General features: G+C 37.3%; 1 protein-coding gene across 2 annotated transcripts in view; it reads left to right on the forward strand.

The window, feature by feature from the left end:
- ZSWIM5 (zinc finger SWIM-type containing 5) overlaps positions 1–21,090 on the forward strand; it is a 214,023-nt gene that overhangs the window by 132,609 nt on the left and 60,324 nt on the right. For both annotated transcript variants that reach the window (XM_046023252.1, XM_046023261.1), the window contains exons 2-3: positions 12,269–12,625; positions 19,913–20,061. In XM_046023252.1, the coding sequence (XP_045879208.1) occupies positions 12,269–12,625; positions 19,913–20,061 (506 nt within the window). The remainder of the gene's footprint in view (positions 1–12,268; positions 12,626–19,912; positions 20,062–21,090) is intronic.

Raw genomic sequence — 21,090 nt, forward strand, 5'->3', positions numbered from 1 at the left:
TTCAAAGGAGCTACGTAGTTTATATATACATACTCAAAATGACTATAAGAAAATTTATTCTTTTTATAAACCACAGCTCTCCTTTTCTCTGCCATTGGCTGAAACTACATTCGTTTTCATGCATTAGCACCTGCTCAGGGATCTTGTGAATCAAAAGAGCAATGAGCAAAGTGGTTTTAATTGCCCAGGCTTTACTAGAGCCTTTCTTGTACTCAGAACACAAAGACTTTGAGTGGTGTCAGAGGGCTGTACTGAGAAGTGTTTTCCTTTAGAACTCTCAGCAGATAATTCACTCACTGTGCAGAAACATTGTCTTGTACAGATGAGTTCACGAGTCCATCTTCATTCCAACTGTGAAAGCATTGCAGACCACTTGTCAGTTTTAGTTGCCTTGAACAATTGCCCAGGAAACAGGCAAACATCAGAGTTTACTGACTTGTCATCAGTGTATCTTTGTAGAATTGTACTTGCTGATTACTTTTATAAAGTTTTGTATATATAATTTATTTTATTTTTTTTAAGATTTTATTTATTTATGAAAGAGAGATCACAAGCAGACAGAGAGGCAGGCGGGGGGGTGGGGGGGAAGCAGGCTCCCTGCTGAACAGAGAGTCCCATGTGGGGCTCGATCCCAGGACCCCGAGATCGTGACCCGAGCTGAAGGCAGAGGCTTAACCCACTGAGACACCCAGGTGCCCCTGTATATATAATTTAAACTGCATAGTCATATTGATGTATTATAGTAGTTAAAAGCACATGTATTATAGTAGTTAAAAGCTCTAAAGCCAGACTACCTGTGTTCAAATCCCAACCCAACCTCTTAGAGGCTGTGTGATCTTAGACAAGTTTCCTTGTCTGAGCCTCAGTTTCCTCATCTGCAAAGAGGATAATAGATGAACCTGTCTTTTAGGGTTGTTTTGAGGATTTATTTAATACATGGAAAGTAATTAGAACACTGATACACAGTAAGTATCCAGTAGTTATTAGCTAATAAAACTGCTCATATTTTATATTTTGGGTTAAGAATTGGCAGAAGCATTAAAGCTATCCATTTGGGGTACAAATATGAATTATGGAAAATAATATTGGCTCTTTACTATTTTTAGCATTATGTAAAAATTATTGTTACTGTGCTCAGCATCCCAGTAAAATTGTTTAGTTCTTCTCTGGTTTCATTTTAATCATAAAATCAGAAATTTTATCATTTTAAGTTTTATAATTTTACAAGCATGCTTTTTATGATTTTTATAAATTTTATAAATTTATAAACATAATTTTATAATAAATTATATAATAAATTGTAATTATAATAAATTATAAATTTTATGAATTTATCAGTATAATTTTATAATTTTATAAACATGCTTAATTCTGTGAATCATGGATATGGATATGTGAATCAAAGATTCAATTTAGTGTTCATTTATTCATTCACATATCAACAAACACCTACTAAGCCTTAGTAGTATGCCATGTGTGTGCCCTTAGTGTGCCTGAGATGAAAATATAAAGATGAAAAAGACATAACCCCTGCTTTCAAGGAGTTTACAATCTAAAAAGAAAAGACAAATATACAATCTATTAATTACACTGATGTCAAGTGCTATAAGAGAGATATCACTGATTTTAAAATGAGACCTAATGAAAAAACACTTAATTCTCCAAAGAGATCAGGGATCAGCGAAGACTTCCTGAAATAGGTATCATTTGAGTGGAGAATTACGGATGAGAAAGTGAGAAGGTGCTAGTCTTCTTTTCTGTTCTTTGAATATTCCATATTCCTCTTATCCTTAGTACTACTAGCCTTAGCATAGCCTTTTTCTTCCTCCTGCCTCAGCACCTCTGTGTATATGCTTTTTTGCCACCTGGAGTACTCTTTACCACTATTCTGTCATTCCCTATCCTTTCATCTAATTAATTCTTATTTAGTCTATAAAATTTTGCTCAAATTCCATTTTCTATCAGTTTGATAGTTATCATAGTAGCTGACTATATGTAAACAAAAGATGAAAATTGAATTAGGGTGATTTTGCAGTGTCTTAGTTAAAAAAAAAAAAAAATTAAGAGGCAATAGCAAACATTACTCTGATTTTCCTGAACTAGGAAAATGAGGTTGATGTTTGGGCAACATTCTAAAAGAAATAAAATATGGTAAAATATAAAATAAAATAAAGCTTTGCTTGACCTTTCCTTTAAAAAAAAAAAAAAAAGAAATAAAATATGGTTCTTAGGAGCTTAGACTCAGAAGCCAGACTACTTAGGTTCAGTTCCTAACTCTGCCACTTACTGGTTGTGTAAACCTAGGCAAATTAATTAATTTCCCTAAGCCTCAGTTTTTTTGCCTACAAAAAATGGAGATAGTAATAGTGCTAAACACATAACATTGTGGTTAGAATTAAATGAAATAGTGCTTATAAGAGGTCTTAGTGTCTAGCACATGGTAAGTGCCAAAAAAATATAATTAAAATTATTTTCTTTTTTGATCAAAAGCAATTTGGCTGTATTTAGGAAGTATATTAACTTAAAGGAGACTTTTACAAATTTATATTTTATAGTTTTTAAAGCCCAAGATGTTTCAGAATGTGAATTTATGGTCATTTTAATTTCTGTTTTCGTGACTGTAATCACTCAGTGAATTAGGGTCAAATTGTGTAACTTTTCTGGGCCTGTTCTTCATATGTGAAATGAGTCTCTCTTACTATCTGATTCTGGGTAAAATCTCTCCTTGTGAACTAGATTATAAGCTCCATAAGCATAAATGTTAAAGCATCTTCATTTAATATGATTGAATCAGGATAAGGGCAGCAGGTAGAATTTCATATGAAGGTGATATTTGAGCTAAGCCATGAAAAACATAGGATTTTCTTACTTGGGGAAGGAAAATTTTATTTATATTTTCCGCAAGTGCAAAACTGATCTTTGGTACTTTCTGATTAGTCCAAGCTGGGGTCCAGCCCATGCCCTGAATTCTCCCGCCTTGATTCTGGGAAAAGAAAATTACTAAGTAAACAATTTCAGACATTTCCATTTCCTCTGGGTCATTATTTAGTTTAGAAGGCAGGAGAATAAGAACTCTTTTAATCCATGAGCCATTCATGGGTTATTCCTGGCGAATCATGAGGTTCTCAGAGCTCTTGTTGCACATTTAAGCATGGCAAGCTCTAGCAAGGACGTGCAAATTATTTGGTTGTTAGGAGCCTATGAGGCCATTTCTGCACAGTGTTTGAGTCTTGCCCCATTCCTCAGTGGCATTTGGAGCATGTTGGAGGCAAGGAAAACATGGCATACTATTAGGATAACATGCTGGTAGGGGCTTACTTCATAGGAGATGTTCATAGAAGGCCAGACATTTTCCTGGAAATAGATGTCAGAGCCATTGTGATATGTAATGGAGAAGGGACTGTGATTCAATTTTATTGTTAAATTTCTGAACAATGTGAAGACTATGTGTGGAGGCTATCTCAGGCATAGAACAGAAAGTTGAAATGAAGTCTCTCTTTTCTCAAGGCAAAGCTCACTTTATGATTTAGGGATGGGTTGAAGTGGGGATGTAATGCTTACAAAATGAAACAGGAACTCCTTAAAAGTATTTGGTACATTTTCAGGGCTTGCTTGTGTTAAAGCACTTGAGATTTCTTTGTTTTTGTTTGTGTTTCTCCTGTATGAAGTGATAGGGCCACCAGGGGAACACCTACCTGATGGACTCTTTCCTTCAAAAAGCTAGGTCTCCACCATACCCACCGTCCCTGACGGCTTTGCATCAAAAAGATATGCTGTATGAAGGAAGGAAATACTGGACTTGGACCATTATGGCTTGCTGGAGCCACTAGTGAAGCAAACATACACTGATTGCTTTCCTGAGTGTCTGCCTATGCCTTCTCCCACCAGACCATCCATTATCTTAATCATTCCAAGACCTATAATTGACAAAAGAGACTGTTTTTAAAAGTAGTTCTTGCGCATTTGAATATTGATAAGCTGGATGGTTTCATAATATATGCATTTTCTTTTTGCATTTTAGGAAAATGTGATTGATGGATCATCACAAAGATGATGTTCTATAAAGTAGTTGTTTCTCCCATGAATTCTAAGCAGTTTTTGTGTTTGTCATTTCTGTCACTTTTTTTGTTAAAAGCCTACCATGTTCTCAATGCTTACACGTTTCTTTCCTCATTTTACAAATGAGGGTGTTAAGAGCCAGAGAAGGTAAGAGAGTCAAAATTGAAATAAAAAAATAGAGCCATTCTAAATGAAATAATTGATTAAGGAAGTGATCATCAATGACTATAAAACTATTTTAGGTAGAAAGTTTGTAGGGAATTTTTAAAATGGATGAATCAATTGTGAGTGCTGTGAGGTGTGTAAACCTGGCGATTCACAGACCTGTGCCCCTGGGGATAAAAATACATTATATGTTTATTAAAAAAATTAAAATGGATGAATCAGACTCACAACACTTGAACACATTGATCAATCCTAAAAGCACAAAAAGAAAAACCATCAGGCATTATGTATCTCCTGATGTGATGTATTAGAAAATATGCAGTACAACCTGTGAAGTAATTTTACCAAAAAACCTGAATCTGGTCAAGTGCCTTTAGAGCTACCTTACTATTTTTCAGTAAATAATAGGGAGTGGAGGCAGGAGAGGAACTTGTAGCTTAAGAGACAAATCAACCAAATGTAATGGTTGGACTTTGTATCCTGATTTGAACAAACCTCCTGTTTTTGTTTGTTTGTTGTTTTGGGGGCTTTAAAAAATGTTACTAAAAAAAAAAAATTTGGAAGGGGAGGCGAACCATAAGAGACTATGGACTCTGAAAAACAACCTGAGGGTTTTGAAGGGTCAGGGGTGGGAGGTTGGGGGAACAGGTGGTGGGTAATGGGGAGGGCACGTTTTGCATGGAGCACTGGGTGTTGTGCAAAAAGAATGAATACTGTTACGCTGAAAAAATAAATAAAATGGAAAAAAAAATGTTACTAATGGCAATCTGAACACTGGATATTTGATTTTGAGGAATTATTATTAATTTTAAATTCTTATCTTAGACAGGTATACAGAGGTATACAGCAATGAGATTATATTTCTGGGATTTACTTAAAAATAATCTATTAGAGAGGCTAGAGAAGGAGTTGGGAAAGGGTAAAGATTAACCAGTGTATATCTCTTGAAAATTATTGAAGCTGAGTGAAGGAAACATGGGGTCTCCTTATACTAAGCCCTCTACTTATTTGTTTGAAAATGTCTGAATAAAAGAGTTAAAAAGTAAAAACTCAGCGTACGGTGGCCATTTTGTAAATACATGTTGGATTCAGTAGAAATTTTGAGGCTTCTACATGTTTGCTAATATCAACAAACTGATGGACATATTTGTGGCAGTTAGGTTTGCAAGGTGAAAGAAACACTATATTGAACCGATTCTATGTAGTTTTATTCTCAGGAGTAACTAAATGTTTAAAAATGTTACTATATTACAATAAGGCAAGAAGAACAAATATGTGAAACTGACTTTCAGTTTACATTCTAAGATAAGTGAAAGGAAAAAGGAACTCACAGCAAGGAAACTTCCACAGAGCCACTCACACTGCCTTTCAGATGGGCCGAGGCCTGGAGCATGAACTATGCCAGTGGAGACAAAAGATTTACCAAGTTCAAATAAACATATTCTCGATAGCATCATGAGTCTTAACTAAAGCCTCTAGAGAGTCATGCTTGACTAGCTTTAAAAAAACATTTTGTAGAAAGTTTCTCAGTTGTTCAACTTGACCTACTGTGGAATCTAAATTGATAGTCAACATTTTTCTCTAATTCCAGATTAACAAAGAGGGTTCAAACCATTACTGGTGCTATAAAAACTGAAATTTTAGAATTTTTTTTAAAGATTTTTTTAAAATTTTTTTTTTTAATTTGACAGACAGAGATCAGAGGTAGGCAGAGAGAGAGGAGGAAGCAGGCTCCCTGCGGAGCAGAGAACCCGATGAGGGGCTCGATCCCAGGACCCTGAGATCATGACCTGAGCCAAAGGTGGAGGCTTTAATCCACTGAGCCACCCAGGCGCCCTGAAATTTTAGAATTTTGATAACCTGAGTAAGGGTTTTTGAGCCAGACTGCCTGGGTGTAAATCTTGGCTTTGCCACGTACTAACAGAATGAACTTGAACAAGTTACTTAACCTTTCTGTGCTTCTTTCCTCATACATAAAATGGGGATAATAATAGTAATCAGGGTTTTCCAGAACAGAATCAGTAGGATATATGTATATACACACACATAATGTTTATATGTATCTGTGTGTATGTATGATTTCTTTCAAGGTATGAGTCTACGCAGTTATGGGAGCTGGCAAGTCTGAAATCTGTAGGGCAGGCCAGCAGGCTGGCAATTCTTGGGCAGGATCTGATTCTGCAGTTTTGAGGCAGAATTTCTTCTTTCGAAGAGAAACCTTAGTTTTGCTCATAAGGCCTTTTAACTGATTGGATGAGATCTACCCACATTATTGAGGATAATTTCCTTTAGTTAAAGCCAGCTGATTGTATATGTTAACCACATCTATAAACTACCTCTGCAGCAACATCTAGATTAGCGTTTGATTGAATGATGGGGTCCTATAGCCTAATCAAATTGATACATAAAACTTAGATCATACCTACTATCAGATTCATAAGAACTGTGAAAATGTAATGAGTTAATGGCATATAAAGCACTTAGAACAGAGCCCAACACATGGGTGGCACTCATAAAGGTTATCTATTACTACACATTCTTTAAATCCCAAAAGTAACCTGGTTTAAGAAAGAGAATAATAAATTCAGTGATAGTCACCATATAGTCAATTAATATTCTTGCTAGAATGAACTTTGGAGGTCTTTTAGACCAGCCTCTCATTTTAAAAACCTGGAAGCTGAGGTCCAATCTCTTGTTGGTATAGCCAAAGTGATTATGGTTTTTATAGTGATAAACACACACAGATAAAGCACTGCCCTACTGGAGCTTACATCTTAATAAGATACCCATTGCTTCTGCCCCAGATCTCACCAATATTCTTATTCATTTTCATGCAGGAAAGGAATTAGAGATTTGGGTTCAGAGACTGTGCTGTAGGCCAGGTATCCCAAAGCATTCAACTGATGAAGTAAAAATGTTTATATTCAGTTCCAGATTCAGAACCTAAGCTCTTCCTACATTGACATTACTATCGTATTTGAAATTTTAAAGTTACCCTTCCGTGGGGTCTCTTTTCATTAGGACTTAAGTCATTTTTCACAATTGTTCTAAATGCTTCTGAGTGGCCTAAGTGAAATGAAAAGTGTACTTTCTTAACACCTGTTTTTTAATTTTTTTTCTTTTTCTTTTCTTTTTTTTTTTTTTTTTTAGGATTTTTATTTATTTGTTTGTCAGGAGAGCAAGAGAGTGAGCACATGCAGAGAAAACAACAGACAGAGGCAGAAGGAGGCTCCCTACTGAGGAGGGAGCCCAATGTGGGACTTGATCCCAGGACCCTAAGATCATGACCTGAGCCAAAGGCAGACTCTTAATCTGCTGAGCCACCCAGGCATCCTACTAGCACCTGGTTTTCAACCACTCTTAAATTTGGCCATTGGAGAAGTTCTCTCTGATGCCCTTGACATGGAAACTCATTAACAAAAATTGCATAAAAGCATGAATAACAAATTTATAGGACATTTTACAGTTTTATAAACCACTTTTGAGAGAAGAGCAAGTATTATTATTATTTTAAATATTTTATTTATTTATTTGAGAGGTAGAGAGAGACAATGAGAGAGAGAGAGCATGAGAGGAGAGAGGTCAGCGGGAGAAGCAGACTTCCTGCTACTTGATCCCAGGACTCCAGGATCATGACCTGAGCGAAGGCAGTCGCTTATCCAACTGAGCCACCTAGGTGCCCCCAGAAGGGCAAGTATTATCCCCACTTTACTGGGGAGGAAACTGAAGCTCAGAGTTCTAAAGTGAATCTCCCAAGACTACATAGTTAATAACAGATCCTGATTGCCTAATCCCAGTATGATATATGCTCTTCTGTATAACCCTGCTGTCTATATCCTATGGATGTAGATTGGAAAATAGCTGCTTTTCAAATCTGCAGTTCTTTTCCTTAGTTCTAAAGTGAAGACCGTCTTGGAGACACTCCCAGAAGAGTCAGGCCCTGGGAAGAGGAGACACTACTTGGCAGGGCTCTACAGGGCCTCGTCTGTGTACAGCCATTACCGTCAAGAACAGGAGACCTAGCTGACTTTCCTAACACATAGAAACAGGCACAGAGACTTAGACAAAATGAAAAGACAGAGAAATTTATTCCAAGTGAAAGAACAAGATAAGGCCATGGACAGGGGTGTAAGGAAAAAAGATAAAAGTAACATTCCTGATAGAGAATTTACAATAATGATCATAAAGATACTCTAAACTTGAGAAAAGAGTGGAAACATCAGTGAAAACCTTAACACAGAGATAAGGAATAACATAGCAGAGAGAAACACACTTAATGACATAAACAGGAGGCTGGAAGAAGCAGAGGAATGAATTAATGATCTAGAAGACAGAGTAAAGGAAAACAATCAAGCTGAATGAAGAAGAGAAAAAAGAATTATGCAAAACAAGAATACACCTAGGGAACTTGGTACTCCATCAAACATAAACACATTCCTATTATAGGAGTCCTAGAAGAAGAGAGAGGAAAGGTGGCAGAAAATTTATTTGAAGAAATAAGAGCTGAACTTTCCTAAGACGGGGAAGGTAACAGATATTCAGATACAGGAAGCACAGAGAACTCTCATCAAAATCAACAAAAGTAGATCTACACCAAGACATAATACAATTAAATTGGCAAAATATAATGATAAAATATTAAAAAGTAGCAAGATAGGGGCACCTGGGTAGCTCAGTCAGTTAACATCTTACTCTTGATTTCATCTAAGTCGTGATCTCAGGGTCATGGGATCAAGCCCCATGTCAGACTCCGTGCTCAGCATGAAATGTGTTTGTCCGTTTCCCTCTGCTCCTCCCCACTCCCTACCATGCTCCCTTGTTCTCTCTCTCTAAAATAAATAAAATATTTTAAAATAATAAATAAATAAATAGCAGCAAGATAAAAGAAGACTGTTACATGCAAAGAAACCCCATAAAGCTAGCAGTAGATTTTTAGCAAAAAAACTTTCCAGACCAGAAAGGAGTGGCATGATGTGTTTGAAGTGCTGAATGGGAAGAACTTGCAGCCAAGAATACCTTATCCAGCAAGGCTGTCATTCAGAATGCAAGGAGATATAAAGAGTTTCCCAGACGAAAACTAAAGGAGTTCATGACCTCTAAACCACCCTGCAAGAAATATTAAAGGGAACTCTTTGAGTGGAAAGGAAAGACCACAAATAATAGTATTAAGGTAGGAAACACCAAAAAAGTAAAAAGTGAATATTTCTGTAAAAAGAATCAGTCAAAGAATTCACAAAAGAAAAGGAAGTATATACCTAAAATGTGGGGGAGGAGAGGAGTAAAGAATGGCTTCAAACTTAAACGACCATCAATTTGGTATGGACTGCTATATGCAGAAGAGGTTATATACAAACAGTATGGTAACCATTTATCAAAAACCACTAAGAAATGTGGAAAGAATAGAGAGAAATAAATTTGAATATGTCACTGAAGAAAACCAAACCATGAAGGAGAGAAAAACAAGAAAGGATCAGAGAAAATCTTCAGAACAACAAAAAAATAACAAAATGGCATGGAGCCTAATGGAGGACCCAAACTCATACCCCAAGATCAAGATCTGAGCTGAGATCAAGAGTCAGACGCTTAACCTACTGAGCCACCCAGGCACCCCAATCAGTAATTACTCTGAATGTAAATGCACTAAATGCTCCAATCAAAAGATATAGGGTGACAGAATGAATGAAAACAACAACAACAACAAAAAGGCAAGACCCATCTATACACTGCCTACAAGAAGCTCATTTTAGACCTAAAAACAGCTGCAGATTGAAAGTGAGGAGTGGAGAAACATCTGTCATACCAATGGATGTCAAAAGAAAGCCGGAGTGGCAATACTTCTATTGGACAAAATAGACTTTGAAGCAGAGACTGTAACTAGAGTCAAGAAGGACACTATCATAATAAAGGGAACAATCCAACAAGAATATATAACAGTTGTAAATAGTTATGGGCCCCATATGGGGCCCAAATACACAAAGCTCCCAAATACGCAAAACAGTTAAGAACAAACATAAAGGAGCTAATCGATAATGATACCATACCAGTGGCAGACTTTAACATCCTACTTACACCGATGGACAGATCATTTAAACAGAAAATCAACATGGAAACAATGTCTTTGAATGACACTGTGAACCAGATGAATTTAACAGAATATTCAGAACATTACAGCTCCAAACAGCAGAATACACATTCTTTTCAAGTACACCTGGAACTTCCTCCACAACAGATCACCTATTAGGCCACAAAACTAGCTTCAGTAAATTCAAAAGGATCGAAGTCATACCATGCATCTTTTCTCACCACAGTGTTATGAAACTACAAGTCAACCACAAGAAAAAATTTGGAAAGACCACAAGTAACATGCTGCTGAACGATGAATAGGTCAACCAGGAAGTAAAAGAAGAAATTGAAAAGTACATGGAAACAAATGAAAATGAAAACACAATAGTTCAAAACCTTTGGGACGCAGCAAAAGCGGTTCTCAGAGGGAAGTTTATAGCAATACAGGCCTACCTCAAGAAGCAAGAAAAACCTCAAATAAAGAACCTAGCCTTGCATCAAAAGGAGCTAAAAAGAGAATAACAAATGAAACTTAAAAGGTTTCATTTGAAGAAAGGAAATAGTAAAGATTAGAGCAGAAATAAGTGATATAGAAACTAAAAAGTGATAGAGTAGATCAATGAAATCAGGAGCTTGTTCTTTGGAAGAAATCAATAAAATTGACAAACCTTGTGGTGTCTGGGTGGCTCAGTGGGTTAAGCCTCTGCCTGCGGCTCAGGTCATGATCCCAGGGTCCTGGGATTGAGCCCCCGCATCTGGCTCTCTGCTCAGCAGGGAGTCTGCTTCCCACCACCCCCCGCCTGCCTCTCTGCCTACTTGTGATCTCTGTCTGTCAAATAAATAAGTAAAATCTTTTAATAAAATAAAATAAAATTGACAAACCTCTCCAGATGTAAGATAAAAGAGAAAGGGCCCAAATAAATAAGAGCAGAAATGAGAGAGGAGAAATAACAACAAACACCATGGAAATAAAATTATAAGAGAGTATTATGAAAAAAATACATGCCAACAAATAGGACAACCTAGAAGAAATGATAAATTCCAGAAACATATAATCTAATGAAAGTGAAATAGGAAGATATAGAAAATTTGAACAGGCTGATTACAAGCAAAGAAATTGAATCCGTAATCCAGAAACTCCCCAAGAAACAAAGTCCAGGACCAGATGTTTCCACAGGCAAATCCTATCAGATATTTAAGGGGCACCTGGGTGGCTCAGTTGGTTAAGCCTCTGCCTTCATTCAGCTCAGTTCATGATCCCAGGGTCCTAGGATCAAGCCCCACATTAGACTTCCTGCTCAGTGGGAAATCTGCTTCTCCCTCTGCCCCTCCCCCTCACTCATGAGCGCACTCTCTTTTTCTCTTTCTTTCTCAAAAAAAAAAACACCAAAATCTTTTTAAAGAACAACAAAAATATTTTTAAAGAAGAGCTGATGTCTTTTCTTCTCAAACTATTCCAAAAAATAGAAAAGGAAGGAAAACTTCCAAGTTTATTCTGTGAGGGCAGCATTATCCTGGTATCAAAACCTGTTAAAGACACCTTGAGACTGCAGGATGCCTAGGTTGGGCTCAGTGGGTTAAACCTCTGCCTTTAGCTCAGGTCATGATCTCAGGATCCTGGGATTGAGCCCCACATCGGGCTCTCTGCTCAACGGGGAGCCTGCTTCCTCCTCTCTCTCTGCCTGCCTCTCTGCCTAGTTGTGATTTCTGTCTGTCAAATAAATAAATAAAATCTTTAAAAAAAAAAAAGTTTGTGTAATTAGTTCAGGTTTGTGGACTCCAGAGTAAGGACTTTTTTTCTAGATAGTGTTCCTTATGAGCTATATCTGAGTTTCATTGACCTTTGTATTATGGCAGAGCCTACTACAAAGATAGGAGATACTCCGCAAAAAGTTTCTGAATTGATTAATTGAAATGCAAAATGAAAATCTTCAAGATTCTTACTACAGAATCTCTAAACACACTTTCTTTGTTTCCTTAGGCTTCCATCTCAGTGGCACAGTAACTGAGGCAGCTACTCCTTCTGAACCAGCAGTGACTTACAAAGTTGCAATCAGTTTTGATCGATGCAAAATCACTTCAGTGACGTGTGGCTGTGGGAACAAAGACATATTCTACTGTGCTCATGTGGTAGCACTCTCACTCTACAGGATCCGTAAACCAGACCAAGTCAAATTGCGTCTTCCTATCTCAGAAACCCTTTTCCAGATGAATAGGGACCAGCTACAAAAGTTTATTCAATATTTAATCACGGCCCACCACACTGAAGTTCTTCCAACTGCGCAGAAACTGGCAGATGAGATTCTATCCTCCAACTCCGAAATCAACCAAGTGCATGGTAATTATACAGATTTTTACAAAAGCCTACTTTGTTGCTTCGTTGCGTATTTGGAGGTTCAAATTTGAGGGGGGGGACATTTTTGTAGTTGTAATCGCTTATACCTTAATGAGTTCATTCTATCTAAACAACTATTTAACTCTTAGTTTCTTAATGCAGTCCAATTGTCTACCTTATAAAGGTTTTGGCAAAAAGGACAGAGAATGTTAGAGTTATATATTGATCTAGTTTTTGGACTTTATTTGTCTATATAATCCCTGTGCCCAGGAGCCTGGAATATTCAGGAGCAAGCAAACACCTGAAATAATGTGTGTCATTCAGTGAAATTAGATGGATATGAGAATTTCCTTAATATTTTAGGATCCCACATAACATCAGGGTTATTCTTTTTTTTTTTTTACATGCTACATCAGGGTTATTCTAAAGAGCATCTATTAGCATTGTGCTTATGAGCTATTTATAATGGGAGGGTGCATGGATGGAGAAAGATACTATGTTCACTTATTCTTTGATTATATATTGAATACCTGCTGTGTGCAAGAAATAGTGCTGATTATTGAAGGCATAAAACAGCCATGGGTCCTGCCTTCAAGTAGCTTAAAATCTAGTAGAAAAGATAGCTAAATTTAAACAGATGCTAATGAAGCCAGATTGTAAGGACTTTATCATAGGAAAGAATTTTGAGAAGGCATTTTGTTTGTTAGATCCTACTATGTTCCAGGCACCACCCAAGGGACTCTCTATATGTCAATTCATTTAGCTTTCAAAACTAGTCTGTGAAATAGGTGTTTTAACCACTTCCATTTTATAAATAAGGAAATTATTTATAACCTAGGCTCACCTGACTTCAGAACTCAAGGTTTTTATACTTCTTTATAGTACTTCTTTATTTTTAGACGATAACTGTGGTGCCAGCATAAAAGAGGCAAGGAGACCAGGTGGATGGCCTGTATAATACTGTAGTCTGTGTGCCAGAGGGTCTGCCTTTCCCATTTGTCCAATAGAACGAATCGAGTCCTACACACTACCTCAGCACTCCTCAGAAACAAAGATACTCAGACAAGCTTCCAGGAACTCTTGCTACCTAGCAGAAATAATCTTCTATTGCTTTATACAGAAAGTTGTGGTGTATATGTAGTAACTGAGCTCTCGCGTTTGTAAAGAGTAGCTTCACCTATCTCTTATCCCACACAGAGAAGCTGTTCTACTTCTGTGGCCTCCTTAAGTCTAGAGCTCTTAGAGACCTGAGTTCTGCCTCATCCCAACATCTATAGCACTAAAGGGAAGTACTGCTCTATACCCCAATAACTAGGTTATGATCTCTTATGCTTTATTCCCATTAGCTCTTTCTCAGAACTGTTGCTTATTTCCAAACTCTCTTGCCTTTTTTCTTTTAATGACCACCTTGGTTAAAGAGGTATATTACACCTGTCTTGTTTATACCACTACTGTCACCAAAACAACCCTCTTCCCTTTATACCACTGTGCTAAAGCAATTTTTATCTTTCCTTGAACCTCCCATCTCAGTATCCTATTATGTATTTGTCTGAAATTGGGCTTACATTGCCACATTGACCTTGAGATATGATTCTTAACCTTCCCCAGGAACTACTACTTCCATACTTGTGTTTATTCCATACTAATATTACCTTTCTACACCCAGCTTGCTAGTATTCCACAAGGCCTTTCCTAATCTATTTCTAATAAGCAATGTTGATAATCAGCAATGATACTGAAAAAAGGGGGACAGAGAATGAAGATATCTTAGAGGTAACATGGACTGGTCAGCATTCAGGTGTATATGTGTCAGGAGTAAAGAAAAGAATAGAAAGATGGGAGAAACTGAATTCTAGAATGTTTAGCTAGGATAGTATTGATGAATTTAATGATAATGTTGCTGTTCACTGAGGGAATATAGGAGGAAGAATAAATTTGGGAAGATGATAAATTAGAGGTGCTTATAGAACATTTAGGAAAAGATTTCTGATGCATAGTTGGATATATGGATCTGGAACTGAGGACAAAAGTCAGAATTTTGGAGTTATTAGCACAGTCATGTTTCTTTTCCCTGCTAAATCTTTAAACACTTAGACCATCTTCCTTATTCCCTTTCCCAAACCCTCTTCCTCACCAAAACAGACTTAAAAAGCAGAAATAAGATTTCTAAAACTGGTAGCTGCCTACTTTTAATCCCAGGAATGGATCCAGGCATTGCTGGGCTCTTCACTTCCTTGAAACCCCTTTAGTTCTCTTCTGTGTTTTTCTCCTAGGAAGTAGAACCAGGTTTTACCTTGTCCCTTTTGGTAAACTGTTTTTCTACCTCTATCACTGCTCAGTGCTCTGTGATTTGTTTTTGTTGTTGTTGTTGTTGTTGTTTTGTTTAAGATTTTATTTATTTTTTTTGCCAGAGAGACAGCGAGAGAGGGTACACAAGCAGGGAGAGTGGGAGAGGGAAAAGCAGGCTTCCCGCAGGGCAGGGAGCCTGATGCAGGGCTCCATCCAGGGATGCTGGGATCATAACCCAAGCTGAAGGCAGACGCCCAACAACTAAACCACCCAGGTGTGCCCCCCGCTTCCAATGCTCTGTGATTTGATTTGGTAACTCCATACCCTGAGATTCTCTGGTATAGCATCTTACCAGGGATTCAGTTGCTGCTTACCCATGAAGAGAGATTGGATACCTTGAGAAAAGTGAGGTAATTGAGGAGTAGGGTCAGGAACCATGTTTTAATAATTTCTGAGTCTCTGTCACCCAGCATGGTACCTGGAAATTAATAAGGGTTTATTGAATGAATACAGCCATGCATACACAGGTGATGAAAAACAGGAGTCATTGTAGTTATGAGCAAGGTAGAATGAGAAGTGAGAAAAAGATAGCTAGCAATTATCAAAGTCGGTATAGAACTGAATGAACAACTGAGTTGTTTCAACAAGGGAATAGTCAACAACATTGAATATTGTGGAAGATACAGACCAAAGTTAACAAACGTAGAAAGGCAATTTGGGGGAAATAGAAACTATCTAGAGAGAAGAAAACCTTGAGAAATTATTAATAACATTATAATTAGATTAGAAGAAGATATTGCAACCATGAAATAAGAACGGGATGCTGTAAAAACAAATTCACACAACAGGAAGAACTAATGAAAATTACAAATATAATGGCAAATTTTTTTTAAAACTAAGTGATGGAAAATAAGGGTAAGGAAATTTCCTGTAGAACAGAGCAAAGTATATTTCATCATTTTCTACTACTCTCTATTGATACCACAATCACCCTAAATCAAACTACTATAATCTCCCACCTAGAGGTCTAATTTATCTTTCTTTTTCCATTATTGCTCCCTTCTATTCCAGTCTCCACATAGTTACCCAGAGTAACTTTTCTATAACTACAGATTTTGTCATGGATAAAGTCCAGATTTCATATGGCCTATAAAACCTGTATCATCTGGCTTTTGATTACATTTTCATGTGATTTTCCCTCTGGAAATACTCTTCTTACTCTTCTTATGCTTTCCCCCTTATTATGACTGTACTAATTACCACCATAATTTATGACTTCATGCTTCTTTGAGCAAAAAATACACACAGTATTTCCTCCACTCTTTGCTAGACTAACTCCTAATTCATTCCTTGGGTGTTCACTTAAATGCCACTTTCTCAGGGAAAACTTTGACCTTTCTTCCCACACAAATATGTCCATGTGTAATTATTTGTTTAACATCTCTTCCCTCAACTAGTCTACCGGCTCCATGAGGATAAGAACTATATCTGCTTTGTCTACCACCATACATTCAATATTTGGCACAGGTCCTGACACATGGTAGGCTCTCAATTAATATTGGTTGAGTAAATGAAAATATCTTAGAAAAGCCTCCTTGGGGCCTTTTGCCAATTCATGCTCTCCCAGATGACTTTAATTCCTTCAACAGTCACACGAACTCCTTATAGTAGTGTTACCTGGATGCCTCAAATATTGACTTTCCCGTTTTTTTGCTGCAACCAGCCATTTTGGAAGCCCTCTTTCTCATCTCCTGGATTTGTTATAGATCAGCCAACATTTACATGGTTTACCTTCCTTTTTTGCCTATCAAATAAGCGAACCCTTCTAAAGTTCTAGTTGAAATTTTAATGCTAGTAATCCAAGCCCTTCCCAGCAGTTTTCTATGGTTCGTATACTGTGTATTTATAAACTGTGCCTCATTTCTTCCAGAGCTGCTGCCACTACCACCACCTGGGCCCCCCAAATTCTCCAGTTTTCTCCATACCCCTTTGAACTTTTATGGGGGGTTATCACTCCCACTTCCAGCCTGTTAACTAAGGCCATTTCCCCTGGGAGATTGGGTCCTGTTCCTGCTTTTTTACATCCTAATCGAACCACCCAAGAGTCAGAATTGGTATTCAAACCATCTGGGCTTGTTTTTGGAGCACCATTTCTGTCCTTCCCTTATCCCCACCCTTGGCAACAAGGTACTCAAAGGCCCAGTCCTTGGTTCATTTTATCTCTGTTCTGTCTTTATTGAACTACTGAAAACTAGAATCATTAGAGGTGAGACTCTATAATCTGCATTTTTAACACAAATCCCAGATGATTATTCTATGTATTAACATTTGAGAATCACTGTACTGGTGAGAACTCTATCATCTTCACTAAGGGGAAATGCCTAATCCTATATTCTATATAGTGGAATAGGCCAAGAAAGGATTTGACTATCTTCATACACACCATCCAACTTTATGTTGATGTTATGTTTCAGGGCCTGAAACCAGCTTATGGCTCTCCATGCTCAGGCCTATGAGGCTAGAGGCTGAAGTTCAGTGTTGTAGTGAAAAAACAGACTTTGAAGAGACACCAGCATATAGATACTGGCTCATATTATATATGTTATATTACTTATATTACATATGTTATAAGTATGTATATGTATATAATATATATGTTATATTACATATTATTATACATGTTATATTACTTACCTGTATAAGCTTTAGTTTTTTTCATTTTAAAATTAGAATAATAATACTACCTTATGGACTTATAAAATTTCACTGGAATTTACTTACCAAATAATCATTGAGCACCTACTGTGTGCCAGGTATTGTTCTACAAGTTGCAAATATACCAGCAAATAAAACCAGTTATGCCCTCAAGGAGAGTATGTTCTAGTGAGGTTATATGTAAAAAGTTCTTAGACTCTGGTATACAGGAAGCACTAAAAATATGGCTCTTATTAACCAATATTTAAGAATAAGGAGTATACTTGTTCTGCTTTGCCCCTTTAGGGATACAAAAGAAGTATAGGATATATTATTTGCCCACCTGGAGCTTAAATCTGAACGGTCAGTGAGACATGTATTTGTTTATTCTATAAATGCTAACTCAGTGCTGTAATAATCCAGGCACTGTGAGGTACAAAACTAAACACTTACTCTTTAAAAACTTCAATTTGGGGAATATATGAGAAATGCACAATTCTGATGTAGAATAAAATGCAACAGGTCTTTAAGAAAAGTAATAATAAAGTGCTAAGAGTATTATTCCTTTTATATGTATTTTGAGCATAAAATGGACATACTTTTGATAGGTGACAATGGGTTATATAGCTAATTTAGTGAGGGGGTAAAAAGAGCCTCTCCTGCCAAGTGAACTAAGCAGTGCCTGAAGCATGCCAGTGTTGGCCTTTCTGAATACTTATTTCGTGGTTTCCATTGCTCATTGCAGCCCTGACTCTAGAGCCCAGGCAATACTGACAATAAGAAGTATCATTTGTTTGGCTGAAGAATGGGTTACAGGAGAGGGAGGGAAATAAAGGAAAAAGCAGAAGTGAAGTCATAAGGAAATGTGGTTGATTTCTGAGAACACTAAGTTCCTAGCAGAAACATAGCATAAATATAGGGTAGACAAGACTGGAAATAAAAGATAAGACCTGAGCTTGGAGAACCTTGAATACCAAGCTAAGGCATATGGACTTAATTTAATAAAAATGGTGCATCACTGAAGACTTCTAATCAGAACTGCATCTAGAACAATATGTTTGAAGAAAAGTAGTATATGGTATCTAAGCATAATCTGGATAGTCATATGTATTAATTAGTACTTGTAGAATAACAGAATGTGTGAACCCTCCTGAGTTCTTGGAGAAAAAGATAGATGCACTACAAAAGCTTAGCTAAAGAGCAGCTTTTCTGGGTAGACCTGAATTTCATTTAATCAGGGCTTTGATACAGGAAGACAAGAGAAAAAGTAGACTGATGAAACATGACATGAATTTCTTATTTTTTTTCTCCTTCCGAGAAACTTTATTTATTTTTATTTTATTAACATATCCTATATTATTTGCTTCAGGGGTACAGGTCTGTGAATCATCAGTCTTACACAATTCACAGCGCTCACCATAGCACATATCCTCCCCAATGTCCATCACTCAGCCACCCCATCCTTACCCCCCACCAGAAAACCTTCGTTTGTTTCCTAGAGCCTCTTATGGTTTCATGAAATGAATTTCTAATCTATTACATGGCCATACCTGGAGAGCATTTGATTTATAGCCTTTTAACACTTGGAGGCAGGTTTCTAAAAACTTAACACGGGACTCTATCTTTGAGAAAGTGAGAGAAGATTCAGTTTTCATTCCATAAATATTCCCTAGATGCCTGTCACATTACCAGCACAGTGCTGTGGCTGATTCAGCTGTGAGCAAGCAGCTAACAGGGCATGAGGGGAGAGAGGTGTGTAAATAACCAAAACTGTTTGAAGGTGGTGTGGTGAGTCCAGATATGAAAGATATTTTGAGTATAAGTTTATAAAATTTTTCACCTTGTATGCAACTCTGACTTTGCCTTAAGGGGCAAGTTTCTAGAGATTTAGAAGTGTTGACTCTGCTGAGAAACTACAATTGCATAATGAACTTTAAAAACAAATTTGTAACCTGTACTTTAAGGTTTATTTGAATGTCATAGGAAGGCAAATTGAAGGAAAAAAAATAAATGTCACCCTCCTAGGGAAAAAATACATCACTTTTTTGTGTTTGTGCATTTCCTTCTGGGATTTTCCCCCCCTGGAATGGTATTTATAGACCTTGGAAGGAGATAAGACTGAAACATAAGTGAGTATGAAACTAGCATTAGCCCTCTTACATTTATTCAGGACCATGCAGTTGACAAAGCCCCCAAATAAGGCAGAATAAGCCATCCATTTTTTAATATACTCACAAAGTACCCCTTCTGCCAAATGTGTAGCATATGAATTCAGGGGACTCATTTCACCATTGCCGTCCCTCACAGGTGCTCCTGACCCCACAGCTGGGGCCAGCATCGATGATGAGAACTGCTGGCATTTGGATGAGGAACAGGTGAAAGAACAAGTGAAACTCTTCCTCTCCCAGGGTGGTTACTATGGCTCTGGGAAGCAACTCAATTCAATGTTTGCCAAGGTAAGATATGAAGGATATTTTTTTTCTTTAAGTAAACTGGGCTCACCACACTTCTGGCTTCATGCATTGGATCTGGCTCACTTGACCTGTCTCTACTGAATCCTCGAAAACTAATGGGAGGGCTGATCAGAGCAGATCTGATCAGAGCAGGTGGCATCCAGGGACCCTTACTGCCTCACCCTGCTAGTCCTCTTCCTTCTGCTCCATTCTAAGTCAATTAACATTGCTGGGAGTTTTCGTCAGGAAGACACCATCCCTCTGCTTGGAACCCAAGGCTGCCAGATGAAGCCTTGAAGAGATGTAGTACTCTAGAACTCTGGGCTCTCACGGCAGGTTTTCTTTCTTTCTTTTTTTCTTAACGCCTTTAGTGACAGATGATTCACCCATTTAAAGTGTGCATTTCAATGGCTTTTAATTTTTCGCAGATATGTGTATCCGTCACCATAGTCAATTTTAGACCATTTTCATCACCCTAAAAAGAAACCCCATACCCTTTACCTGTCACTTCCCTTATTCCTCACTCCCCCTCCTCCAGCCTTAAGCAACCACTAATCTACTTTCTGTCTCTATAGATTTCCCTATTCTGAGCTTTCCTAGGAGTAGAATAATATAGTATATAATCTTTTGTGACTGGCTTCTTTCATTTAACATAGTATTTTCAAGGATCACCCATGTTGTGCATGTATCCATACTTAATTCCTTTTTATGGTTGACTAATATTCCATTGTATGACTAGACCACTTTTGTTTATCCATTCTCTGTTAGTGGATATTTGGATTATTTCCACCTTTTGGTTATTATGCATTATGCTTTTATAAACATTCTCATACAAGTTTCTGTGTGGACATATGTTTTCATTCTCTCTACGATAGGAACTGATAGGTCATATAATTCTACATTTAATCATTTGAGGAACTACTATACTGATTTCTAAAGTGGCTGCATCATTTTACATTCCCACCAGCAGTGTGTCAGGGGTCTGATTTCTCTATATCCTCACCAACACCTGTTGTTATCTGACTTTTTGAT

Source organism: Meles meles, chromosome 1 (assembly GCF_922984935.1).
Source record: "Meles meles chromosome 1, mMelMel3.1 paternal haplotype, whole genome shotgun sequence".
Taxonomy (NCBI): Eukaryota; Metazoa; Chordata; class Mammalia; order Carnivora; family Mustelidae; genus Meles; species Meles meles.